The following is a 27179-nucleotide window of genomic DNA, read 5'->3' as shown; positions in this document are numbered from 1 at the left end:
GGTCACTGCCTGCCATTCCGAAAGGGACCTGTTGATCACTACTCTTTGTTTCCTGTCAGCCAGCCTATTTTCAATCCATGTCAGTACTCTGCTCGCAATACCTTGTGCCCAAATTTTGCCAACTAATCTCCTATGTGGGACTTCATCAAAGGCTTTCTGGAAGTCCAGGTACACTACATCCACTGGCTCTCCCTTGTCCATTTTCAAAGTTACATCCTCAAAGATTCAGATGATTAGTCAAGCATGATTTTCCCTTCGTAAATCCATGCTGACTTGGACTGATCCTTCTATTGCTATCCAAATGTGTCGTAATTTCCTCTTTTATAATTGACTCCAGCATCTATCCCACCACTGACATCAGGCTAACTGGTATATAATTCCCTATTTTCTCTTTCCCTCCTTTCTTAAAAAGTGGGACAACATTAGCCACAGAAACCAATCCACAGAAACTAATCCTGAATCTATAGAACATTGGAAAACGATTACCAATGCATCCATGATTTCCAGAGCCACCTCCTTAAGTACCATGTGTTGCAGACCATCAGGTCCTGGGGACTTATCAGCCTCCAGACCCACCAGTCTATCAAACACTGTTTCTTGCCTAATATAAATTTCCTTATCCATCCATTTCATCCATTTCCCCAGTTCATTTGGCCACTATTACATCTTCTTACTGAAATAATAATTATTCAGCAGAGCTAAAACCATTCAAACCAGAATAGAGTTAACATAATCCAATGCCTTTTTGGGGACCAGCTAAACATGCGGAGTTGAAGCTTTGGGAAATAATTTTAATCGGGCTGGATATTGAAGTGATGGGAATATTCCCTTATCATAGGCTATCTTCATGGTTGGAACAAATTTAGACCGGAGGTCCATAACTTCCCTTGGTTTATCTTCATATAAACGAATCTCGGAACCTTTGTTTCCTTGCGTATTTTATGATTTGGTCTTTAACTTTAAAACGAAGGAAGCAAACCAAAACTTGACCTTGGTTTATTCAGGTCCTGGGATTTCGAATTGAAAATGCTCTGTGCTCTTTCGATGTTGGGAGGTTGAGGTAAAATATCCAGAAACAGAGATTGAAACATGTTAGCAAAATAGTCTAATAAATCTCCACTCTCAAATCCTTCCTTCAATCCAACAATATGAATATTATTCCATCGGGATCTTGCTTCCAAATCAATAACCTTATGTTGAGACTTTTCCAAGTGAGCTGAAATATCCGCTATTTTGCGCTTCACTGCTTTAAGTTCAGAATTCAGGGGAGTAATATTTTCCCACACAAAATGAAAACTCTCGTAACAACTTCATTTCAGAAGATGTAGCATCAAGTTTTACCATGTTGTTGTCTATTTTCTTGTCGAGGCCCATCAGTGAATATTCTAGATTCTCGACCCAAGTCTGTGTTTCCTCTGATTTTTTTTCCCCTTTCCATTGCTGTATTCAGGAAGCTGCTTTCCACTTCTTAAAGATTGTGATATAGTAACAACCATTCCCCACTAAGATCCGACAAGTAAAAGTTAAAAATTCCAAGTTTAAACTGGGGAAAAGAAAGAATTAATTGCAGCGACACAAATTTGTGTTTCACTCCATTAGACAGTAGGCCGAGTCTCCCCAATTTATAGTAATTTATGATAGACAGTTTGTATATAGGACAAAGATGATGTTCCGGATTCTGTGGGTCCTTTTGCTGTGGTACCATTTTCTGGATGGTAGCAGCAGGAACAGTTTGTAGTTGTGGTGAATTTCATCCCCGATATCCTTTGGGCCCTTTTTACATACCTGTCTGTGTAAATGTAATGAATAGTGGAAAGTTCACATCTACAGATGCACTGGGCTGTCCACACCACTCTCTGCAGTTTCCTGCGATTAAAGGAAGTACAGTTCCCATACCAGGCTGTGATACAGCCAGTCAGGATGCTCTCAGTTGTGTCCCTGTAGATAGTCCTCAGGATTTGGGGCCCCATCCTGAACATCTTCAACCATCTGAGGTGAAAGAGGTACTGCTGTGCTCTTTCCACTACACAGCTGGTACATACAGACAATGTGAGATCCTTGGTGATGTTTATGCCAAGGAACTTAAAGCTGTTCATCCTCTCAACCCCAGATCCATTGATGTCAATGGAGGTTAGCCTGTCTCCATTCTTCCTGTCATCCACAATCAGCTCCTTTGTTTTTGTGATAATGAGGGAGAGTTTGTTTTCTTGATTCCAGTCAGATGTTGTTCAGACCTCAGACAGAGTCAGCAATCAAATGGTTGAGCATGGTGCGATGAATGTGCTGAGCTGTGTATATCAGAATGCAAAGCCAGATGAGCTCAGGACAGGGAATTATGATATTGTAGCCATTATTGGGACTTGGTTGAACCCAACATTCTGAGGGATTTTGAAGAACAAATTTATACAGAGATCGCAGACCGTGCCAAGAAACAAAGGTTGATTCAGTAAGCAATTTTAACTTTCCATATATTGACTAGGACTCCCATACTGTAAAAGGAATAGATGGAGTAGAGTTTGTCAAATGTGCCCTTAAACAGTATGTAGGATTCCTGACGTAGAAGTGATCCAGGACTGTTAGGAAATGATCTAGGACTGCTGACAGAAATTAGTGATCATAATGCCATGAGATTCAAAGTAAATATGGAAAAAGAGAGGTTTGGACCATGGGTTGAGATTCTAAGTTGGAGAAAGGTCAATTTTGATGGTATCAGAAAGGGTCTGACATGTGTGGTTTGGGACAGGCTGTTTTCTGGCAAAGGTGTAGCTAGCCATCTGGACACAAGCTGGGGTCTGATCAGCCCCAGTTGGGTCACCTGTAGAAAGGTGTATGATGCTGAAAGACCTGAAACACCTGACGATTCCAGGAACATCACTGATGATGTGTCCAGAACCAACAACAGATGTAGCACACAACAGGTAAGTGGGAGGCCTTCAGAAGTGAAATTTTGAGGGTGTAGAGTTTGTATGTGCCTGCCAAAATAAAGGTTGAAAGGTAACTGGTTCAGGAACCTTGGTTTTCAAGAGATATTGAAGCCCTGGATATTTTGTTCCTCTAAATGTCTCAGACATCTAAATGTCTTGGTTCTGCCAAGACTCATCAATGACTGACTCATTAATCATCATTCCACGCCCTGAGCTTATCTGACTTTTTTTGAGTCTTCTGCTGGTTTCTAAAAGCTTCTCAATAGTTTTTGTTTGCCCTCTCTTCGGCTTTTATGTTGGCTTTAGCTTCTCATTTTAGCCATGGTTGTGTTCTCCTGCCTTTCCAATGCTTCCACTTCATTGGGATGTATCGATCACTCAGCTCCCGAATTGCTCCCAGAAACTCTAGCCATTGCTGCTCCATTGTCAGTCCAAACAAATTTTTCCAGCTTCTCTGTCATAGAAACATGGAGAAGTTCAGTACAGAAAAATTCAAGTCAAGTCATTATATTGTCATTTCGACAATAGCTGCTGCTACAGTACACAGTAAAAATGAGAATGTTTTTCAGGAACATGGTGTTACATGAAACAGCTCAGAAACTAGACTGGACTACGTAAAAAACAACACAGAAAAAAAAAGCTACTCTATACTACAGACCTACCCAGGACTGCAAACAGTGTGGGCATTATAATATATAATAAAAAAGACAATAGTGTAGTAAGGTGTCAGTCCAGGCTCTGGGTATTGAGGAGTCTGACAGCTTATGGGAAGAAACTGTTACATAGTCAGGTCGTGAGAGCCTGAATGCTTTTCCCAGATGGCAGGAGGGAGAAGAATTTGTATGAGGGGTGCATGGAGTCCTTCATAATGTTGTTTGTATTGCGGATGCAGTGTGTAGTGTAAATGTCCATAATGGCAGAAAGAGAGACCCCAATGATCTTCTCAGCTGACTGCACTATCCACTGCAATACAAGATGGTGCAATTTCCAAACCAGACAGTGATACAGCTGCCCAGGATACACTCAATACAACCACTGTAGACTGTGATGAGGATGGGGGCTGGGAGTTGGGCTTTCTTTGCTATGGCGCTGGTGTTGAGGGACCAGGTGAGATTCTTCGCCAGGTGAACACCAAGAAATTTGGTGTTCTTAACGATCTCTACCAGTGGGGAGTGGTCGCTCCATGCCCTCCTGAAGTTGTCAACCATCTCTTTTAAGCAACACACACAAAATGCTGGTGGAACACAGCAGGTCGGGCAACATCTGTAGGGAGAAGTGCTGTCGATGTTTCGGGCCGAGATTCTTCGTCGGTCTCAGGGCACAAACGTTGACAGCTCTTCTCCCTATAGATGCTGCCTGATCTGCTGTGTTTCACCAGCATTTTCTGTGTATTGCTTGAATTTCCAGCATCTGCAGATTTCCTCGTGTTATCTATCTCTTCTGTTTTGTTCACGTTCAGAGACAGGTTGTTGGCTCTGCACTAGTCCGTTAGCCGCTGCACTTCATCTTCATAAGCTGACTCATCGTGCTTGCTGATGAGACCCACCACGGTCGTGTCATTGGTAAATTTGATGATGTGGTTTGAGCTGTGACTTGCAGCACAGTCGTGGGTCAGCAGAGTGAATAATAATGGACTGAGCACACAGCCCTGAGGGGCCCCGTGCTCAAAAGATGGTGCTGGAGATGCTGCCTCCAATCTGGACTGATGATCTGGGCTATTTGGCCCATCTAGTCAATGCTGAAAAAACACTTCTGTCTAATGCAACTACCTGCACTGGGACCATCGCCCTCCATACCCCTGCCATCCAGGCTCCCATCCAAACTTCTTTTAAATGGTGAAATTGAACTCATTTTCACCACTTGTGCTGACATCTCATTCCACGCTCTCACGACCATTTCAGTAAAGAGCTTTTCCAAATGTTTCCATTAAATTTTCACCTTCCCCACTTACTCATGAACTCTGGTTGTCATCCCACCCAACCTCAGTGACTAAAGCTGCTTGCATTTACACTATCTATACCCACATAATTTTATATCATCCTAACAAATCCTCAAAGGGAATGTACAAGTCCTTGTTTATGTTTACAGCCTTTTTAGGTATATAAGATGATGAGGGGCATTGATTATGTGGATAGCCACAGGTTTTTCCTAGGGCTGAAGTGGCTAAGTTGAGGGGGCATAGTTTTAAGGTACCAAGGGGATGTTTTTTACACAGAGTGGTAGGTACATGAAATGTACTGCTGGCTATTTCTGTGAGAGTGTTTCAGTTACTTTGAGGCCAGAAACCCAGGGCAGCTCAGTGGGAACAGAGAATAATACCAATGGAGACAGTCAGTCTGAGCCAGGTCACAGATTGGGGATGGCAAAAATGCCCCATTCTTATAGAGAGCATCAGAGAATTTGATGGTCATTCCAGATACCAGTACTGTGCCCAGTTAGAAAATGATTTCTCTCTCCAACTTGGGTGAAACTTCACTGTAACAGTGGGATGCCAGATCGCACCTTGAAAACTCAAGTGATCTCTTCTGAAATTGATGGATCTTGTAAATCTTTTTACAGGTTAGAAACGACAAGGAATTCGTGCATGGGAATCTAGAACTCAAGACACCAGTTTTGCTGCCTGTATCCAAGTATTTAACAAGCGGAGCAAGGGATACTTTCGACTATCCTTCCAGCTCAGACTGTGGCGAGGGATTCACTCTATCATCTGACTGACTGGCACACCCGACATTCTACACAGGACAGAGGCTGCTCACCTGCTCAGACTACGGGAAGGAATTCACTTGGTCATCCACCCAAATGGCACACCAGCAAATTCACAATGTGGAGAAGCTGTTCACCTGCTCGGACTGTGGGAAGGGATTCACTTGCTCATCCCGACTGAAGGTACACCAGTCAGTTCACACTGGAAAGAGGCCATTCACGTGCTCATACTGTGGAAAGGGATTCACTTTGTCATATCAACTACTGAGACACCAGTCAGTTCACACCGGAGAGTGGCCATTCACCTGCTCAGTTTGTGGGAAGGGATTCTCTCGGTCATCTCAACTGGAGGTACATCAGAGATTTCACACTGGAGAGAGGCCGTTCACCTGCTCAGACTGTGGGAAGGGATTCATTTCATCATCTCAACTGAAGGTACATCAGCGGGTTCACACCAGAGAGTGGCCGTTCACCTGCTCAGACTGTGGGAAGGGATGCATTTCATCGTCTCAACTGAAGGTACATCAGCGAGTTCACACTGGGGAGAGGCCATTCACCTGCTCAGACTGTGGGAAGGGATTTGCTTCCTCATCTCAACTGAAGGTACATCAGCGAGTTCACACTGGAGAGAGGCCGTTTACCTGCTCAGACTGTGGGAAGGGATTTACTTCGTCATCTCAACTGAAGGTACATCAGCGAGATCACACTGGAGAGAGGCCGTTTACCTGCTCTGACTGTGGGAAAGGATTCACTCAGTCATCTCATCTGAAGCAACATCAGCGAGTTCACACCAGAGAGAGGCCATTCACCTGCTCAGACTGTGGGAAGGGATTCACACTGTCATCTCATCTGAAGGAACATCAGCGAGTTCACACTGGAGAGAAGCCGTTCACCTGCTCAGACTGTGGGAAGGGATTCACTCAGTCATCTCAATTGAAGGTACATCAGCGGGTTCATACCAGAGAGTGGCAATTCGCTTGCTCAGACTGTGGGAATGGATTTACTTTGTCATCTCAACTGAAGGTACCTCAATGTGATCACACTGGAGAGATGCTGTTCACCTGCTCAGAATGTGGGAAAGGTTTCACTCAGTCATCTCATCTGAAGATACATCAGCGAGTTCACAGTGGAGAGAGGCCATTTACGTGCTCAGACTGTGGGAAGGGATTCCCTTCGTCATCTCAACTGAAGTTACATCAGACAGTTCACACTGGAGAGAGGCCGTTCACCTGCTCGGACTGTGGGAAGGGATTCCCTTCATCATCTCAACTGAAGGTACACCAGTCAGTTCACACTGGAGAGAGGCCATTCACCTGCTCATACTGTGGAAAGGGATTCACTTTGTCATATCACCTACTGAGACACCAGTCAGTTCACACCGGAGAATGGCCATTCACCTGCTCAGTCTGTGGGAAGGGATACTCTCGGTCATCTCAACTGAAGGCACATCAGAGATTTCACACTGGAGAGAGGCCATTCACCTGCTCAGACTGTGGGAAGGAATTCACTTCATCATCTCAACTGGATATACATCAGCGAGATCACACTGGGGAGAGGCCGTTCACCTGCTCAGACTGTGGGAAGGGATTCGCTTGCTCATCTAAACTGAAGGTACATCAGCGAGTTCACACTGGAGAGAGGCCATTCACCTGCTCAGACTGTGGGAACACATTCATTCTGTCATCTCATCTGAAGGAACATCAGCGGGTTCACACTGGAGAGAGACCGTTCACCTGCTCAGACTGTGGGAAGGGATTTACTTCATCATCTCAACTGAAGGTACATCAATGCAATCACACTGGAGAGAGGCCATTTACCTGCTCAGACTGTGGGAAAGGATTCACTCAGTCATCTCATCTGAAGGTGCATCAGCGAGTTCACACTGGAGAGAGGCCATTCACCTGTTCAGACTGTGGGAAGGGATTCCCTTCGTCATCTCAACTGAAGGTGCATCAGTCAGTTCACACTGGAGAGAGGCCTTTCACCTGCTCAGGCTGTGGGAAGGGATTCAGTCGGTCATCCACCCTCCAGAGACACCAGCGAGTTCACACTGGGTAGAAGCTCCTGTTCAGACAATGGGAAGAGATTCTCTCTGCCAAATCAACCAAATATGCATCATTGAGTTCACACTGGGGAGAGGCCGTTCACCTGCTGTGAATGTGGAATCAATTCACTCAGTCATCTAACCTTATGTAACTCTCACTTCGACTAGCAGCTTAATACCAGCAGTCCCCGGGTTACGAACAAGATCTGTTACTAAGTCTGTCTTTAAGTCAGAATTGTGTGTAAGTTGGAACAAGTTGGCCTATCCTTCGATGCATTTTGCCCTGGTGCACTTTTCTCCTCTTTCGAAAAGTGGTTCCTTTCAGGCATAAGTCAGTCTCATCTACATTAAATATTTGGTCTGGCAAATAATCTCCCTCAATAATTTTTTTCAACATTTTAGGAAAATTACTAGCAGCACTTACATCAGAACTCGCTGCTCCACCTTGTACTTTAATATCATGTAAATTTGCCTTCACCTTGAAACGATTGAACCAACCCCTATTTGTAACAAGTTCTTTATCACAATCACCTTCACTTAGTGCACGTGCAGCTTTTAAGTCATTGAAAAGGCTTCCAGCCTTTTCTTACACTCAACTAAGTCTAATAGGCAAATTACGCTGATTTTGATCATCTAGCCAAATTATCAATAGCCTTTCCATTTCAATAATTAAACCCCTACATTGTGTAGTCATAATTATAGCTTTCATCAGGGCAGGGCTGTAGCTTTATTCTTTTGCAAAGACCGATGGTGTTTCACCTCTTTCCGATTGCTTTATTATTTCCACTTTCTTTTCAATTATGATAATTTTCCTTTTCCTTGATGCATCACCAGCTCTTGCATCGGTTTTATGCTTTGGAGGCATGGTTACACACATGGTAAAGTCCCTGTAAATGTAATTGTGTGCAGAGTGAAATAAGCACGAAATGGGAATTACCAATCCATAATTTTAACTTGTTTACCACATCCATCAATGGAACAGAAACGCTGCAGTTTCAGAAGCAGCTGTGGGCAGTGGGTTCTAAGCTGCCCCAGTTTCTAAGGTCCACCCGCACTGAGACAGGTTAAATGGGCCAAATGGGGGCAGTCCTGACTAGGAAAGGGGGGGGGGGTTCCAAGGTGAATCTTACTAAGAACAATTCAAGCCAAATAAAAGTTACACACTCACAGCAGTGTTAACAGCAATGTGATCCAATTTAAAATGGCAGAAGGCGTTCTCCTTCCTCGAGCCGATGAATTTTTAATATAATAGGCTTTGTGGCAGTCCGTTCATCAGTACAAGTTGTCTGTAAGTCGGATGATTGTAACTTGGAGACTGCCTGTATAGGTGGTGATAGCCCCACAGCCCAGCCAAATTTAAGTAATGTCAGAGAATACGTACACAACACTGGAAGAACTCAGCAGGTCAGGCAGCATCTGTGAGAAAAGAGTAGCCAATGTTTCGGGCTGAGACCCTTCACCCTTCATCAGGAATTTCCTGATGAAGGGTCTCGGCCTGAAACATTGGCTACTCTTGTCTCACGGATGCTGCCTGACCTGCTGAGTTCTTCCAGTGTTGTGTACGTATTCTTTGATCCACAGCATCTGCAGCTGTATTTCAGTGTTTTAAGTAATGTCAGTTGTGTGGATGCTGCGCGATGTGTACTCTGAAAAAACAAACAGTACACAATATGTGATTAAACGATTCAGATTTATACTTCTTACTTTGAATATAGGGTTATTAAAGAAAACAAAGAAAAAGGGCCCACTCTCTCCGTTCGCGTCTTCTCATCTCTCCCCGGCAAAAGACCGTGAAAACCTCTAGTCCAGACTCACAAGAAAGAAAAGCATTTCTGTCATTGGATAGATCAGCAGTCCAAAACCCTGTTATCTCTAGTTGTAACCTAAGCATTCCTGCTACAGAGAAACAATTACCTCAGCAGTGAAACATTACAGAGAGGCCATTACATTAGCAGTGAAACCTTACATATTATACTTATGACACACTACCAGGTTCACACTGGTAAGAAAGTTTCAATAAGCTGCATGCTGGATATTTGTACATCACCATTGCTGAATGTGATTTTTAGAGTAACTGTTGGTGCTGAACTCTGCAATTATTGCTGCTGCTCACACCCAATTCTGCACCCTGGTCACTGGGCATGGGAGGAGATCCTTCTGCTGTATATTCACCTTTAATGGGACTGGAGTTTAGTATTCTGCATCTGAGACAAATAAATCAGTTCTATTTTGAACTTTGTCTCTGGTACTTAATGAATTTATAACACACTGTATACAGTGGAGAGTCAACTCAGGCCAGCTGAACCATGCCAGTGATTCAATTCCACGACAGTCCTTTTAAATCCTCCCCTGTTGTTCATCTCTTGCTCTCCCTGTGGTGATGAGTTCCAAGCAGTCACCACTCTGTGGGTGAAGAGGTTTCCCTTGAATTTTCTGCAGACTGAAGATGTTGAGCTGCCTGTAGTTCTGTCTAAGAGGTTCTTTGCCCCTCTAATCTCTGGGCTGAGGAGGAATGATATTGGGAGTTAACATCCTGATTCATGACTTATTTCTACATTATGGGTCATTTTCCCTGCTTCTAAAGGATTGCTGAAAGCACCACGGTCCTTTAAAGACTGAAAGCGGAATCGGAAACCATTAGTTGAATGTTCGAGCAGGGTCAGAAACCAGAGGCAGGTCTGCACAGGGCAGAGTTTGGGGCTCTGGAGGATGATCGGGGTAAGAACGTATGATGAGGAGAAGGGAATCAACAGCGGGGCGTGGCAACGAATGATAGAGTAGCAACATTTGGAAGCTGATTGATAGAGGAAATATTTCGGTTGTCCGACTGATGACACAAACAATGCATGTTGTGAGGTGCTCCACTGGTCAAGGAACGTGTGTTGGGAATGGTTTTATCGATTGAGGGAGTTGTTCCTGTTGTTTATCCAGTAATATTAAAAGTTTTGATGTTAGGGGATTTTAATTTTCCACATACTGATTGGGACTCCCATACTGTTAAAGGTCTAGATGGGTTATATTTTGCAAAATGTGTTCAGGACAGTTTTCTAGATCAATATATAGAGATAGGAGGTGCTTGCTGTCTTGAGGCAAATTCAGTGCAGATGAATCCCCAGAACCTGACAGGGTATTCCCTCGGACCTTGAAGGAGACTAGTGTTGAAATTGCAGGGGCCCTGGCGGAAATTTCTAAAATGTCGGTATTTACGGGTGCCGGAGGATTGGAGGATAGCTCATGTTGTCCCTTTGTTTAAAAAAGGCTCTAAAAGTAATCCAGGAAATTATAGGCCATTAAATTTGACGTTCGTAGTGGGTAAATTATTAGGTTTATTGGATAAGATCTACTAGTATTTAGATAGACAAGGACTTATCAGGGAATGTCAACATGGCTTTGTGCGTGGTAGGTCATGTTTAATAAATCTTTTACTATTTTTCAAGGAGGTTACAAGGAAAGTGGATAAAGGGAAGGCAATGGATATTGTCTACATGGACTTCGGTAAGGCCTCTGACAATGTCCCGCATGGGAGGTTAGTTAGGAATATTCAGTCACCAGGTATACTTATCTAAATGGTGCAGATGTTGAGCTCCTGTTTTGATCTGATTTGTGTAGTAGTGGAGCTCCCGTACTGATCAAAATTGTGGAGACGAGGAGCTCCTGTGCAGATCTAAATTGTGGAGATGTGGAGCTCTTGTACTGATCTAAATTGTGGAGATGTGGAGCTCCTGTGCAGATCTAAATTGTGGAGATGTGGAGCTCCCGTACTGATCTAAATTGTGGTGATGTGGAGCTCTTGTACTGATCTAAATTGTGGTGATGTGGAGCTCCCGTACTGATCTAAATTGTGGTGATGTGGAGCTCCCGTACTGATCTAAATTGTGGAGATGTGGAGCTCCCGTACTGATCTAAATTGTGGAGATGTGGAGCTCCCGTACTGATCTAAATTGTGGAGATGTGGAGCTCTTGTACTGATCTAAATTGTGGTGATGTGGAGCTCCCGTACTGATCTAAATTGTGGTGATGTGGAGCTCCTGTGCAGATCTAAATTGTGGAGATGTGGAGCTCCTGTGCAGATCTAAATTGTGGTGATGTGGAGCTCCTGTGCAGATCTAAATTGTGGTGCTGTGGAGCTCCTGTGCAGATCTAAATTGTGGTGATGTGGAGCTCCTGTGCAGATCTAAATTGTGGAGATGTGGAGCTCTTGTACTGATCTAAATTGTGGAGATGTGGAGCTCTTGTACTGATCTATATTGTGGTGATGTGGAGCTCCTGTACTGATCTAAATTGTGGAGATGTGGAGCTCCTGTGCAGATCTAAATTGTGGAGATGTGGAGCTCCTGTGCAGATCTAAATTGTGGTGATGTGGAGCTCCTGTGCAGTTCTAAATTGTGGAGATGTGGAGCTCTTGTACTGATCTAAATTGTGGTGATGTGGAGCTCCCGTACTGATCTAAATTGTGGTGATGTGGAGCTCCCGTACTGATCTAAATTGTGGAGATGTGGAGCTCCCGTACTGATCTAAATTGTGGTGCTGTGGAGCTCCTGTGCAGATCTAAATTGTGGAGATGTGGAGCTCCCGTACTGATCTAAATTGTGGAGATGTGGAGCTCCTGTGCAGATCTAAATTGTGGAGATGTGGAGCTCCTGTACTAATCTAGATTGTGGACATGGTGAAGTGGTAAATTGGATTAGACATTAGCTTAGTGGGAGAAGCCAGAGAGTGGTAATGGAGGATTGCTTCTCTGAGTGGAGGCCTGTGACTCGGGGATCACGGGGGATCAGTGCTAGGTCCATTGTTATTTGTCATCTATATCAATGATCTGGATGATAATGGGGTAAATTGGATCAGCAAATTTGCTGATGATACAAAGATTGGAGGTGTGAATAGTGAGGAAGGTTTTCAAAGTTTGCAGAGAGATCTGAACCAGCAGGAAAATTGGGTTGAAAAATGGCAGATGGAGTTTAATACTGATAAGTGTGGGGTCTTGTACATTGGAAGGACAGAACAAGGCAGAACGTACAAGATAAATGGTAGGACACTGAGGAGTGCAGTAGAACAGAGGGATCTAGGAATACAGGTACAAAATTCCCTAAAAGTGGCGTCACGGGTAAATAGGGTAGTAAAGACAGCTTTTGGTAAATTGGCCTTTATAAATCAAAATATGGAGTATAAGAGTTGGAATGCTATGGTGAGGTTGTATAAGGCATTGACGAGGCCGAATTTGGAGCATTGTGTGCAGTTTTGTTCACGGAATTACAGGAAGGATATTAATAAGTTTGAAAGAGTGCAGAGAAGGTTTACAAGGATGTTGCCGGGACTTGAGAAACTGAGTTACCGAGAAAGGTTGAATAGGTTAGGACTTTATTCCCTGGAGCGTAGAAGAATGAGGGGAGACCTGATAGAAGTATATAAAATTATGATGGGTCTAGGTAGAGTGAATGCAAGAAGGCTTTTTCCACTGAAGCCAGGGGAGAATAAAAAACAGAGGACATGGGTTAAGGGTGAAGGAGGAAAAGCTTAAAGGGAACATTAGGGTGGGGGGGCGCTTCTTCACACAGAGAGTGGTGGGAGTGTGGAATGAGCTGCCAGATGAAGTGGTAAATGCAGGCTCACTTTTAACATTTAAGAAAAACTTGTATGAAAGGTTTATGGAGGGATATGGGCCAGGTGCAGGTCAGTTGGACGAGGCAGAATAATATTTCGGAGGGTGTCTCTGGGCCTATTCCCGCCGGAGTTTAGATTGACGAGGCGGGGTGGGTGGGTGTTGTTCTCGAATACTGCAAAGCCGAGATAAATTGGATGTGCAGAGGACTTTTCCTATAGTGGGGGAAGTCTAGGACCAGCTGACACAGATAGAGTGGATGTCGAGAGGGTGTTTCCTACAGTGAAAATCCAGGATCAGGGGGACCACTTTTAGAATAGAGGGGCCTTAATTTAGAACAGAAATGAGGAGGAATTTTCCTGCTGTCTTATGATTGTGGCTAATCTAGTCTCCTGTGCCCATTCCACCTGCTCCCGGTGTGGCCTTTTATATATTGGTGAGACCTGACGCAGACTGGGAGACCGTTTCACCGAACACCTCGCTCAGTCTGCCAGAGAAAGCAGGATCTCCCAATGGCCACATATTTTAATTCCGAGTCCCACTCCCATTCTGATACATCTATCCATGGCCTCCTCGATTGTCAAAATGAATCCAAACTCAGGTTGGAGACACAACACCTTATATACCGGCTGGGTAGCTTCCAACCTGATGTCATGAACTCTAACTTCCGTTAATGCCCCTCCTCCCCTTCTTACTCCATCCCTGACATATTTAGTTGTTTGCCTGTTCTCCATCTCCCTCTGGTGCTCCCCCCACCTATCTTCCTCCTGAGGCCTCTCGTCCCATGATCCTTTCGCTTCTCCAGCTCTGTATCACTTTCGCCAATCACCTTTCCAGCTCTTAGCTTCATCCCACCCCCTCCGGTCTTCTCCCATCATTTCGCATTTCCCCCTCCCCCAGTATCAAATCTCTTACTATCTTTCCTTTCGGTTAGTCCTGACGAAGGGTCACGGCCCGAAACGTCGACAGCGCTTCTCCCTATTGATGCTGCCTGGCCTGCTGTGTTCCATCAGCATTTTGTGTGTGTTGTTGTTTGAATTTCCAGTGTTACGTATTCAGGCAACAATAAATATATGAGTTCGGCAAGGGTTTATATAACAAATAACACGTTTATTAAACACTGAAAACAAACCCCCCAAAAGTAAACAAACACTAACGTAACCGGAAACAGCTGCTATGTGGCAGCTCAAACAGTTCTTAAAGCGATGTTGCAAAAACAGTTCTTTAAAGTAGTATTGCCAAAAGTTCGAAATGCTCACGGTCTATTTAAGGGAGAGACTTTATAAGACAATTTAAATTCTCTTTCACGTCGCTTTGCTTCGATCCCCGACGTCGAACTTTTCCCACGAAGAATTTACGAAACGAAACGGCTTAAAGGCACTGACCTTTCCTTTATCACACTGTCCTCAATCTTCTGCTATCCCACAGAGATTAACACGAGAACAGTCAACGAACTCCTTTCCGAATAAGGATTAAATAAGGTTGAACCCGTTACACCGTCGAAAATAGATTCTCCTCGATCTTTTAACTCCCGAACTCCGATCTTCACTCTCCACTGATCCTCAAACTAGCAGTATTGTAAAGAACCTGCTGGCAATGACCTTTTAAACTTCAGGTATTAGATAAAACTTCAACTAAACTGCGTCATCACATTAAAATCACGCAGCGGCATGAAGTCAACTTGGCAAATCCAGCCACGAACTGCCCCTCCTCACAGGGTGGGGTCTTCCTTTTATAACCTGTAAAAAAAAACCTGTCACGTGATCTCTACTGGCGAGAAAATGACATCACTCTACCATCACAGGACCATTACCCCAAGTCCAGTATAGCTTCAACCCCAGTCACGTGACAAGGGTACCACTGTCATGTCATGAGTACGTAACACCTCCCTCCAAAAAAACATTTTTGGCCACAAGAACAAAAATTTCAAAAATTATTTACAAGAAAAACAAATATATAAATATTATAACATACACAATATACCATACCATAATATAACATCTTACAATACAGTAGGAGTGTTACAATGTAAAAAAAACCACTCCATAAAAAATTACATTGTACATTTAACATCGAGATAGACAATCAGCAATCACATTATCTTTACCTTTAATATGCGTTCTCATAATATTGTACTCTTGTAACATCAAACTCCAATTTAATAATCTTCTGTTTTTGTTTTTCATCTTACTCAGAAAAACTAATGGATTATGATCAGTGTAAACAATAAGTGATTTTTGAGTTGTACCAACATATACCTCAAAATATTCCAAAGCTAAATCAAGAGATAACAATTCCTTCTCTATTGTCGAATAGTTTCTTCGATGCTTATTAAATTTCTTAGAAAAGTAAGCTACTGGATGATCAACCTCATCACCCTCATTCCTTTGCATTAATACTGCTCCTGCAGCCTCATCACTAGCATTTACAACTAATGAAAATGGTTTTTCAAAATCAGGTGCTTTGAGCACAGGTTGTTGACGTATCATTGTTTTCAATTTTTCAACTGCTTCTTGACAAGGCACTGTCCACACAAACTTCACATTCTTCTGCAGAAGGTTAGTTAATGGAAGGGCAACATTAGCAAAATTCTTACAAAATTTTCGATAATATCCTACCATTCCCAAGAATCTTCTGAGTTTTTTTTTCCCCCGTTGGAGTGGGAATCTCTAAAATTGCCCGAACTTTTGCCTGAACAGGAGCTACCTTACCTTGACCCACAACATAACCAAGGTAAGTCACAGTGGCATGTCCAAATTCACTCTTAGCTAAATTAATAGTTAAGTTAGCTTTTGAAAGCCTTTCAAACAATTTCTCCACCGCAGTAATGTGTGCTTCCCAAGTATCATTTCCTGTCACTAAATCATCAATATAAGCATCAGTATCTTTCAATCCCTGAATCACAGAGTTAATCATCCTCTGGAAAGAACCTGGGGCATTCTTCATCCCAAATGGAAGAACATTATACTCATATAACCCAGATGCAGTTACAAATGCAGAAATCTCTCTACCTCTATCCGTTAATGGAACCCACCAATATCCTTTCAATAAATCAATCTTTGTAAGGAACTTTGCTTTTCCAACTTTATCTACACAATCATCCACTCTAGGAATTGGATATGCATCTGATTTCGTTACAGCATTCACCGTCCTATAGTCCGTACAATATCTAACACTACCATCTGGTTTTGGCACCATAACACATGGTGAACTCCAATTCCAGTTAGAATGTCTAATAATATTATTCTCTAACATATATTCAATTTCTTTCTCAGCAAGTTCACATTTTTCCTATATGGATGTTGTTTAATAGGTTTGAATCTCCAACATCTACATCATGTGAAGCTATAGTAGTCCTTCTCGGAACAACTGAAAACAACTCCTTATATTTAAAAATTAATTCCTTCATCTGTTGTTTCTGCTCTAGCTGTAAATGTGCTAATTTCTCATCAATATTTTCCAGAATGGTTGAATTTGGTAACCTAACAGAAACAATGTTGGATTTAGAATGAAAGTCAGATGAATCATCTATCATGTTCCTAGTTAAATCAAACTCATTCTCAGTAACCACAACAGTCAGAGTATCAGATTGTTTCTCAACATATGGTTTTATCATATTTATATGGCAAAGCTGTGTTGACCTTCTACGATCTGGAGTTTTAACTCGTCATCCACATCATTGATTTCAGACACAATTTCATAAGGACCATGAAATCTAGCTTGTAAAGGATTTGTCTGCACTGGAAAAAGAACCAACTCCTTATCTCCAGGCTTAAACATTCGCATCCTAGCTTCTTTTTCATACCAAGTCTTCATTTTCTCCTGAGCCAACTTTAAATTTTCCTTGGCTAAGCTACAAGCTTTATGTAACCTGTCCTTAAATTTCAAAACATAGTCCAACAAATTAGTGTGTACTTCCTTATTAATCCATTGTTCTTTCAATAAAGCTAAAGGTCCTCTAACTCTATGCCCAAACACAAGTTCAAATGGATTAAAACCTAAAGATTCCTGTACCGACTCCATTACTGCAAATAAAAGAAAATTTATACCCTCATCCCAGTCACTTTCATTTTCCACACAATATGTCCTAATCATATTCTTGAGGGTAGAATGAAACCTCTCCCAGGCACCTTGCGATTCTGGATGGTATGCAGACGAAGTGATTTGCTTAGCTCCCAATTTATAAACTATCTGTTGAAACAATCCAGACATAAAATTACTGCCTTGATCAGTTTGTATCTCCTTAGGTAATCCAAAGTAAGTAAAGAATTTTATAAGAGCCTTTGTCACAGTTTTAGTTTTTATATTCCTAAGTGGTACTGCCTCTGGAAACCTAGACGAAGTACACATGATAGTTAACAAATACTGATAACCAGTTTTTGTCTTTGGTAATGGACCAACACAATCTACAATAACTTTAGAAAGCAGTTCTCCAAATGCTGGAATAGGTTGTAATGGAGCTACCTGTGTAACCTGATTTGGTTTACCCACAATTTGACAAGTAGGGCACGTTTTACAAAACATCGCCACATCTTTTCTTAAACCAGGCCAGTAAAAATGTTTTAGAATCTTGTCCACAGTTTTCCTTACCCCTTGATGTACACCGGAAGACACACTATGAGCTAAAGTCAAAACCTCATTTCGATAAACTCTCAGGACAACTACCTGGTAAACAACATTCCAATCCTCACTTGCAGGAATCATAGGCGATCTCCGCTTCCTCATCAACACTCCTTTTTCCAAGTAATATCCTAATGGCACCTTCTCAATTTCACTACCTGCTAAAGCTTGCTCTTTTAATTTTATAATCTCAGAATTTCTATTCTGCTCTGCTATCATATTTCTCCGAGACAGAGATAAATCTTCATAGTCAGACTTACTCCAAGAATCTTGTTCCAACAACGAAGATAAGAAAGTCTCTGACACATCCTCAAAACAAGAATTCTGAGTTGAACAGTCCTGAATAACAACCTCATTAAGCACATAAATCTTTTTAGCCATAGCTCTAGTCACAACACAGGAAGAATCTATGTTAGAATTCATCTCTGGTTCCTCTGACTCCATTGTCAAATGCACTTCAGGAAAAACTTGTCCACCTGCCAAGTCATTACCTAACAATAAAGAAATACCCTTCACAGGTAAGCTATGCTGTAATCCTACTTTAACAAATCCCGTAACTAACCCTGACTTTAAATTGACTTTATGTAAACGTGCAGGCATAAAATCACTCCCAACACCTCTTATGTAATTTACCTCACCAGTATCAGACTCTTCATTAAACTTCAACACACTGTCTAACGTCAGTGATTGAGAAGTTCCAGTATCCATAAGGATTTTTATTGGCACCAGAGTAGATCCTTCTTTCAAGGATACAAATCCTTCAGTTATAAAATGATCATATCCCTTTCTAACCTGGTCAGACTCTAACAAAGCCTCATTTGTTTTTATCAAACCCTGTAACTTTACAGGTGCTTCAGTATGTTGCACACAAGCATCTGGAACTGCTTCCTTCTCCTTCTTTTTCAATCAGAAACAGTTAGCTATTACATGGCCAGGCTTCTTACAATAGTTACAAATAAGACCAAACTGTCTTTCCTTCACAGGTTTTCCTTCCTCCTTACCTTTCTCATTAACATCTGATTTAATTTCTGATTTACCTCGAGTCTCCATGTTATTTTTCCTCTTAAAGTTTCTGCCCTGAGGAAATTTATTCTTATGGATTAAAACATACTCATCAGCTAATCTAGCACAGTCCTGGAATTTATCACTATCCCTCTCATTTAAGTATATCCTTACTTCAACAGGAATGCTTCTTTTAAATTCTTCCATTAAAATCAGCTCTCTCAATGTATCATAGTCCCCATTTACATTTTTAGAAGAAACCGATCTCTCAAAACACACAGCTTTATCATAGGCAAATTCCACATAAGTTTTATCCACAGATTTTTTCAAACTTCTGAATCTTTCCCTATAAGCTTCTGGGACTAATTCGTATGCGTTTAGGATATGCCTCTTTACAATATCATAATCAAATGCTTGCGCAGCAGTTAAAGCTGTGTAAACTTGTTGTGCTTTACCTTTAATTACACTCTGTAACAACACTGACCATTTATCTTTCGGCCACTCTGCCATCCGAGCAATAGTTTCAAAATATCTTTCCACTTCTGTTTCACTAAATGGAGGGACCAATTTAATTTCTTGACTAGCAACAAACGGTTTTTTAGAACCAGAAGACTGTTTCCCACACCTTAATTCCTCTATTGCATATGCAAATTCTCTCTGCTTTTGTTCAGCCTCTAATTTACAACGCCCGAACCTCATTTGTTCGATTTGCAACTGCATCACCAGATTACTTATTGGAAATGACTCAAAACCGATTCATCAAAAACACACGAATCCACATAGTGTGACGCGATTTTTCTCTGTATGACAGCCTTAGATGTAGTGGACAAAATACCTTTAAGTTGCAATCTACTAGATATCTCAGACACCTCAGTTTTTTTCGCCTTCGCTAACAACTTCGCGCCTGGCGAAGCCAGAAGCTCATCAATATTCATTGTTGCCGAATAACACTCACAAGCCAATCAAACAAAAGAATCGAGTATTCCCCTTTTCCAAAACACCGACGCAATAGTTAGCAAGCATTTAAACGATCCAATCCGGACGCTGCCCCCATATTTATGTTAAGTATTCAGGCAACAATAAATATATGAGTTCGGCAAGGGTTTATATAACAAATAACACGTTTATTAAACACTGAAAACAACCCCCCAAAAGTAAACAAACACTAACGTAACCGGAAACAGCTGCTGTGTTGACAGGTTAAACAGTTCTTAAAGCGATGCAGCTCAAACAGTTCTTAAAGGGATGTTGCAAAAACAGTTCTTTAAAGTAGTATTGCCGAAAGTTCAAAATGCTCACGGTCCATTTAAGGGAGAGACTTTATAAGACGATTTAAATTCTCTTTCACGTCGCTTTGCTTCGATCCCCGAAGTCGAACTTTTCCCACAAAGAATTTACGAAACGAAATGGCTTTCGGGCGGAGACCCTTCGGCAGGATGCTGCCCGGACCGCTGAGTTCCTCCAGCATTTTGCGTGTGTTGCCCAGAACCATTTGTGTTTTTGTGACCCAACTCGAGGCAAACACAACGCTGCCCACTCCACCAACATCACGGCACAGCCGGGCACAGGACAACAGGGGATTCAGTCATAAAACCCCAATTTAATTCTGTTGTTGCAAATCGTACGAAACAAAGTAAATAGAAATAAATACAAACAACAGCTGGACACATAAAAGGGACTTTACATCACACAACAGTCATGAAACCCTAATTTAATTTAATGTTTTTCCACATCGTACGAAACAAAAGGTGTTTTAAAATAGAAACGCTCCCCCTCACGTGACTTCACACAGCAGCCTCCACGTGCCTGACGTCACCCATGGTCTCCTCGTATCTGCATTTACTGTCACGAGCACGGTGCCTTACGTCACACACGCGCTGCTGTGTTCGAGCTAACGGCTGAGCTACCAAGCATGAGCCAACGCCTCTCGCCCAGCTTCCACAGAGGATTCAATTGATTCAACACGTACAATTGAATTGATTGCCTGCCTGTGCTATTCCCATTACTGCGAAGCGCTGTCAATCATTACTTACACCCATTACTGGAGGTGGACCAGTCGAGAGGGCGTGGCCGCCACTGAGGCCATTTTCTGCTGCAGCTCGAACTGCACGCGAACGAGGAGCAAAGAAAATGTTCCGCTTTTTGATTTATTTCTATTTCCCTCCAAGGGAAGTTGGGGGCATTTGTGAAGCGTCTCCTGCGGCCGGAGTCTGATGTATCGCTGAGAAGTAGGAGGAGACCGCACAGCCTATCGCTTGATGCCGCTTCGCAGGAGATGGATCCCGCCAGGAGAAGGAGGAAGAGGGAGATTTTATTGATGGTGTGAGAGAGGCGGACAGGATGTTTGTCCCGGTGAGGACAGCAGAGGCTCATCTGTGGAAATGTCTGAGCCCACAGTGGTGGCGAGAAGAGGGATTCACCACATTGGGGGGCAAACACCGGCAGACTGTTGACCTGCAAGCGGGGCCAATGGTCCGGACAAAGAGACAATTATTTGGGATTTGTTGATATTGTACCTGGAATATGGTGTAAAATCCTACTCCCCATACTAACCAAAGAACAAACTGCCAGAGGAACTCAATGGGTTGGGTAGCATCTGTGGAGGGAAATGGACCGTCAACATTTCGGGCCGAGACCCTCCGTCTGGACTGAGAGTGGACGGGAAATAATAGAGAAAAGCGGTGGGGTGGGGCAAGAGCTGAGGAGTGAGAGGTGAATCCAGGTGAGGGGGTGGGAAGGTGGAAATAGTGATAGGGGTGGGAGGTGAGTGGTTGGAGCAACACGGGGCTGCAGAAGATGGAAATTGATTCCATAGAGGATTAGCAAAGAGGTTAGAGAGCATTTGTTATAGAGAGTGCAATGAAGATTCACCAGACTGATCCCTGGAGTGGTAGGGCCATCATATGAAGAAAGATCAAATGTGATAACCCTTTCACTTAGAGAATCGAGGACTGGGAGGTGAACACATTGAAATGCCCAACATCATTACCGGTATCCCAGGGATCCCAGTCTCTGAAAAAGGGGGTGGACTGCCCAGGACTGGGATGAGGGGAAATGTCTCCACTCCGAAGGTGGTGAATGTCTGTAAATCCCCACCACAGAGGGCAGTGAAGACTTGGTGACTGTCCTCACATAAAACAGAGGCCGGCAGATGTGTGGATACCGAAGGGATCGAGGAAATGAGGATCGGGCAGAGACGTGCGGTTGAGGTGGGAGAGCAGCCATAATCTTGTTGATGGTTAGAGGGGCTGAATGGCCACAGATAGAAAAGAGCAGATAGATCGAATAGACCTGCGAGGTAATCTCAATACACAGAGGGAGTGAGTACATGGAATGAGTTGTTCAGTGTTTGCATCGTTAGTTATCTACCTCGGGTTCAGTATCCTCACCGTGTTTGGGAATTCCCACTCACTGTCATCTGTCTGTGAGTAGCTGGAAATGAAAGAAACACACAAGTTGCTGGAGACCTGAAATCACATCAGAAATTGTTTGAAGCCATTCCGACACAGGGTGTTGGAGCCGAAACGCTAACTTTGTTCCTCACAACAGATATTCTTTATCTGTTGAATGATTTAAGTCTCCTGGGAAATGTGTCGGACGCACAATGTAATTCACTCTCTTACAGCACAGAGACAGGGCTTTCGGCCATCTAGCCTGTGCCATTTTCTGCCTGGGCACATCCACGAGCACCCAGACTTCAGATATCAATACCTCCCTCATCCATGTACCCAGATAAATTTCATTGCATTACAGTAAAAATCACAATTGCATTGCAGTAAAAATCACAACGAACAGTGTTGTCGGACAGATTGCTTCCGAACACTTCCAGACTTCCAGAGAGAATACGCTTCTCACTCGACCACCACCCTCTGCTATCTGTGGTCAATTAATTTCGGTATCCACAAAGCCAAGTTACCCTGGATCTATGCTTCCTGCCACCCTGATCCGGCCTAATTTGGGGAACATTATCAAAATTCTTACTAAAATCCATTTGGCTCTTCTGCATGAATTTCAATAAATATTCCCTTAATTGCAGTGAACAGTGAAAATATAAACGCAGAATATATGAAACAGACTGAAAAAAAAATGAAGTCCCATTGGGACAAAGATATATATGTGTGTGTGTGTGTGTGTGTGTGTGTGTGTGTGTGTGTGTGTGTGTGTGTGTGTGTGTGTGTTATCATGGGAATGTGTGCATTTTTATGAGGGAGAAATGAACAGAAAAATAGATGGACAGAAGCACAGATAGAGAGAGAGATGTTTCCCCATCACAGGAAAATTTATTGTTGTAACATGAGAGAATTAAAGAGATCGGCGTAGACAGAAACACCAGCATTGGACATCATCGACCTCACTACACACATCGATGCTGTGAAACTCCATGGACAAGGTGGTGTGAGCTGCCCGCTTGCATGAGCAGAATTTGCTGATTATGGAATGTCATTGTGTGGTAGATCAGGACAAGAGGAACTCTGTCGCTATTGCTCCACTGTCCTCTTACCAGATTGCTTCCTCTCCAACCCCTGACCCTTCATACTCACCTGGCTTCATCTGTCACTTTTCCCCTTCCCATGACATTTTATTCGTTACTTTCCAGAACTGAAGAAAGGTCTCGGCCCGATACGTCGACTTCATATTCATAAATGCTACCCGACCTGATGAGTTCCTTCAGGATTTTGTGTGTGTTAATTTGGATCTGCTGAAATCCACGTGTTTAACATTTTGAAATAAACATTTTTTTCAGGTATGTCGCATCTGGAATCTAGCATCAGGCTGGATTCGAACTCAGGACCTCTCGCCTCGAAGTCCAGCGCTGATGCCAGTACGCAGCGGCCGTAGTGGCAGCAGAAATGTACATATTTTGTGAAAGTTTCAGATGCATGGAGACGCACGGAGAAGTGAATCCATAAGACAATCAGATATAGGTGCAGAAGTAGGCCATTAGTCCCAACGGGTCTGCTAAGCCAATGAATCATGGGCTGATCTAATTATTCCAGACATCTGCACTCCCCTGCTTTCACCCCATACACTTTGACACCCTGCCTAATCAAGAACCTATCTATCTCGGTCTTAAATACACCCAATGACTTGGCCTCCACGGATGCTCGTAGCAACAAATTATACAGATTTACCACCCTCTGACTACAGTTATTTCCCCGCATCTGAGTTCTAAATGGACGGCCTTCAAGTTCGAAGTCGTGCCATCTTGTTCTAGAAATCGCCTGCCATGGGAAGTTAACTTTGCCGTATATAATCTGATCAGAACTTTCAACATTTGAAATATTTCTATAAGATCCCCCTCATTCTCCTGAACTCCAGGGAATACAGCCCAGGAGATGCCAGGCGTTCTTCAAACGGTAAACCTTTCATTCCTGGAATCATTCTTGTGAATCTTCTCTGAACCCTCTTCAATGTCAGTATATCATTTCTAAAATAAAGATCCCGAAACTACACACAATACTCTGTGTGGTCTCACGATTGTCCTATACAGCCTCACCATCGCATCCCTGCTCTTATGTTCTATACCTCTGGAAATCAATGCCAACATTGCATTTGCCTGCTTCACCTGGAAGTTGACCTTTAGGGTATCCTGTACAAGGACTCCCAAGTCCAGTTGCATCTCTGCATTTTGAAATCTCTCCACATCTAAATAATAGTCTGCCCGCTTATTTCTTGCACCAAGGTGCATGACCATACACTTTCCAACTTAGTGTTTCATTTGCCACTGCTTTCCCCATTCCCCTGAACTATCTAAGTCTCTCTGTTTCCTTAACACTACCCGCTCCTCCACTTATCTTTGTATCATCGGTAAATTTAGCCACAAATCCATTAATACTGTAGTCCAAATTATTCACAGACATCATAAAAGCTGCGCTCCCAACACCGACCCCTGTGGAACTCCACTGGTAACCGGCAGCCTGTCAGAATAGGATCCCTTTATTCCAACTCTCTGTTTTCTGCCGACTAGCAGTGCTCTACCCACGCAAATAAGTTCCCTGTAATTCCAAGGCATCTTATCCGTTGGCACCTTGTCAAATAGTTTCTGAAAATCCAAGTTGACTGTATCTATTGCATCTCCTTTGTCTACCCAGCTTGTATTTTCCTCGAAAAATTGCAGTAGGTTCCTCAGGCAGGATTTTCCTTTCAGGAATCCATGCTGGCTTTGGCATATCTAGTCATGTGTCTCAAGTGCTCCGTCATCTCATCCCTAACAATCGATTCCAACAACTTACCAACCACTGATGCCAGGCTAACAGGACTATGCTTCCTTCCTTCTGCCTCCCAAACTTCTTAAATTGTGGATAGCATTTGCAATTTACCAGTCATCCAATATAACGGCAGAATCTGTTGATTCTTGATAGATGGTCGTTAATGCCTCTGCAAACTCTCCGGTTACTTCCTTCCGAACCCGAGGGTCCATTCCATCATGTCCAGGAGATTTATCCACACTCAGACCATTAAGCTTCCTGAGCACCTTCTCAGTCGTGATTGTCACTGTACAGACTTCACTTCCATGACACTCTTGAATGCAGACGTCCTCTGCTGTGTAGACTGATGCAAACTATTCATTCAGTTCCACTGCCATCTCTGCACTTCTCCTTACAATATCTCCAGCGTCATTTTGTATTGGTCCTTTTTCTACCCTTGATTCTCTTTTACCCTTTAGATACTTAAAAAAGCTGTTAGTATCTTCTTTGATATTGGTCGCCTGCTTCCTCTCATAATTCATCTTTTCCTTCCGAATGATCTTCCTAGATTTCTTCTGCAAGTTTTTAAAAACTCTCCAATCCTCTATCTTCCCTCTAGCTCTGGTTTCGTTGTACGCCCTCTCGTTTGCTTTCGCTTTGGCTCTGACTTCAGTTGTCAGCCCCTGTTGTGTCCTTCTTCCCTTTGGAATTTTTTTTTCTTATTTGGAAGGAAATCTGTCTAGCACATCCGTCATTTTTCTCAGAAATTCCAGCCATTGCTGCACTGTTGTCCTTTCTGCAAAATGTCCCCTTCGAGCCAACTTCTGCCAGTTCCCGTCTCATGCCATTGTAATTTCCTTTATTCCACTGAAATACGACACATTGGATTTTATTCTCCCTCTCAAATTTCAATGAGAACACGATAATGTTGTAATCACTGTTCCCTACGGGTACCTTAACCTTAAGCCCCCTTATAACTTCCGGATCATTGATATCCTAGTGGGCTCAACAATGAGCTGTTATAAAAAGCCACTGTAAGACTCGTTGCATCTAGTTGCATGATCTCGGGGGTGGCGCCCGCTAGCCGGCCAAACTTTAGCACCCTTGTTTGGGTGGATGCTACGTGTTGTGTCCCCTGTGTAACATCAGTACCCCGAAATAATATTCAGTCCACAATATGCGGCGAAACGATTAAGATTTTATATTTAAGTATGGGGTTAGTAGAGAAACAAAAGAAAAAGAAAACAAATTAAAGGCGCCAATAATCTCATAAACATGTCTATTGCACAAACGTGGGAGCTCACAGATTCCCTTTCCCTGATCCTCCATCCCTAGTCGTTCCCTGATCTCCCGCCCCGACCCCAGGTCCAGCGGGTCCGGCAAACGACTCCTCAAGCCACGTCTTCTTTCTTCATCCTCTTCGCGCCTTCTCCCAAATCCCGCACAATAATCAGCTTTCAGATACAGAAGAAAGAGTAACATCTATCCCAATTGGTTAGCAAATGAATACAAGTCCCATTATCACTAATTATAACCCAAATACGCTGCCACAGAGAACATAGCCTCATCAGTTAGCATTACAGGGAAGCCATTTTATTATAACACGACAGAAAAACTATTCTATTAGCCTTAGCAAGTAACATGAAAGAAGAAACCCCTCACACTATCCTTTAGACACTCGGCAAATGATCTCCCTTGAGGTTCAGAACTGACCTGGTTTTCCCAAACCACCTTCTTGTTAAAATCCCCAACGCTTATCATGACATTGCCTTTCTGACACTCCTTTTCTATCTCTTGCTAAATTTGCAATCCACATCCCGGCTGCTGTTTGTAGGCCGTTATACAACTGTCATTAGTGTCCTTTTATCCTTGCCATTTCTCAATTCAGTCCATGGAGACTACACCTTCCAATCCTACGTCATCTCTTTCCAATGATTTAATATTTTTTCTTCTACACAGGGCCACACCACTTCCTTTGCCTGCAAACCTATCTTTCTGATACACTGTATATCGTTTGACATTCAGCTCCTAATGGTAGCCATTATTTAGCCAAATTTCACAAATGGCCACAACGTCATATTTGTCAATCTGTAGCTGAA

At 42.9% G+C, this 27179-nt stretch overlaps 1 protein-coding gene across 7 annotated transcripts in view; it reads left to right on the top strand.

Moving 5' to 3' along the window:
- Positions 1-24712, top strand: part of LOC132384418 (gastrula zinc finger protein XlCGF57.1-like) — a 47387-nt gene extending 22675 nt beyond the window's left edge. For 6 of the 7 annotated variants that reach the window (XM_059955552.1, XM_059955551.1, XM_059955556.1 and 3 more), the window contains exon 3: positions 5484-9082. In XM_059955552.1, coding sequence (XP_059811535.1) covers positions 5724-7685 — 1962 coding nt within the window. In that variant the 5' untranslated portion in view covers positions 5484-5723 and the 3' untranslated portion in view covers positions 7686-9082. Of the gene's footprint in view, positions 1-5483; positions 9083-23636 lie in introns of those variants that run through there. The other variant, XR_009508886.1, reaches the window with a different exon arrangement.
- Positions 24713-27179: the final 2467 nt, after the last annotated feature.

The sequence above is a fragment of the Hypanus sabinus genome, chromosome 32 (genome assembly GCF_030144855.1).
Source record: "Hypanus sabinus isolate sHypSab1 chromosome 32, sHypSab1.hap1, whole genome shotgun sequence".
NCBI lineage: Eukaryota > Metazoa > Chordata > Chondrichthyes > Myliobatiformes > Dasyatidae > Hypanus > Hypanus sabinus.
Note: the sequence above shows the minus strand (reverse complement) of the source record. Positions and strands in the feature narration are given on the sequence as shown.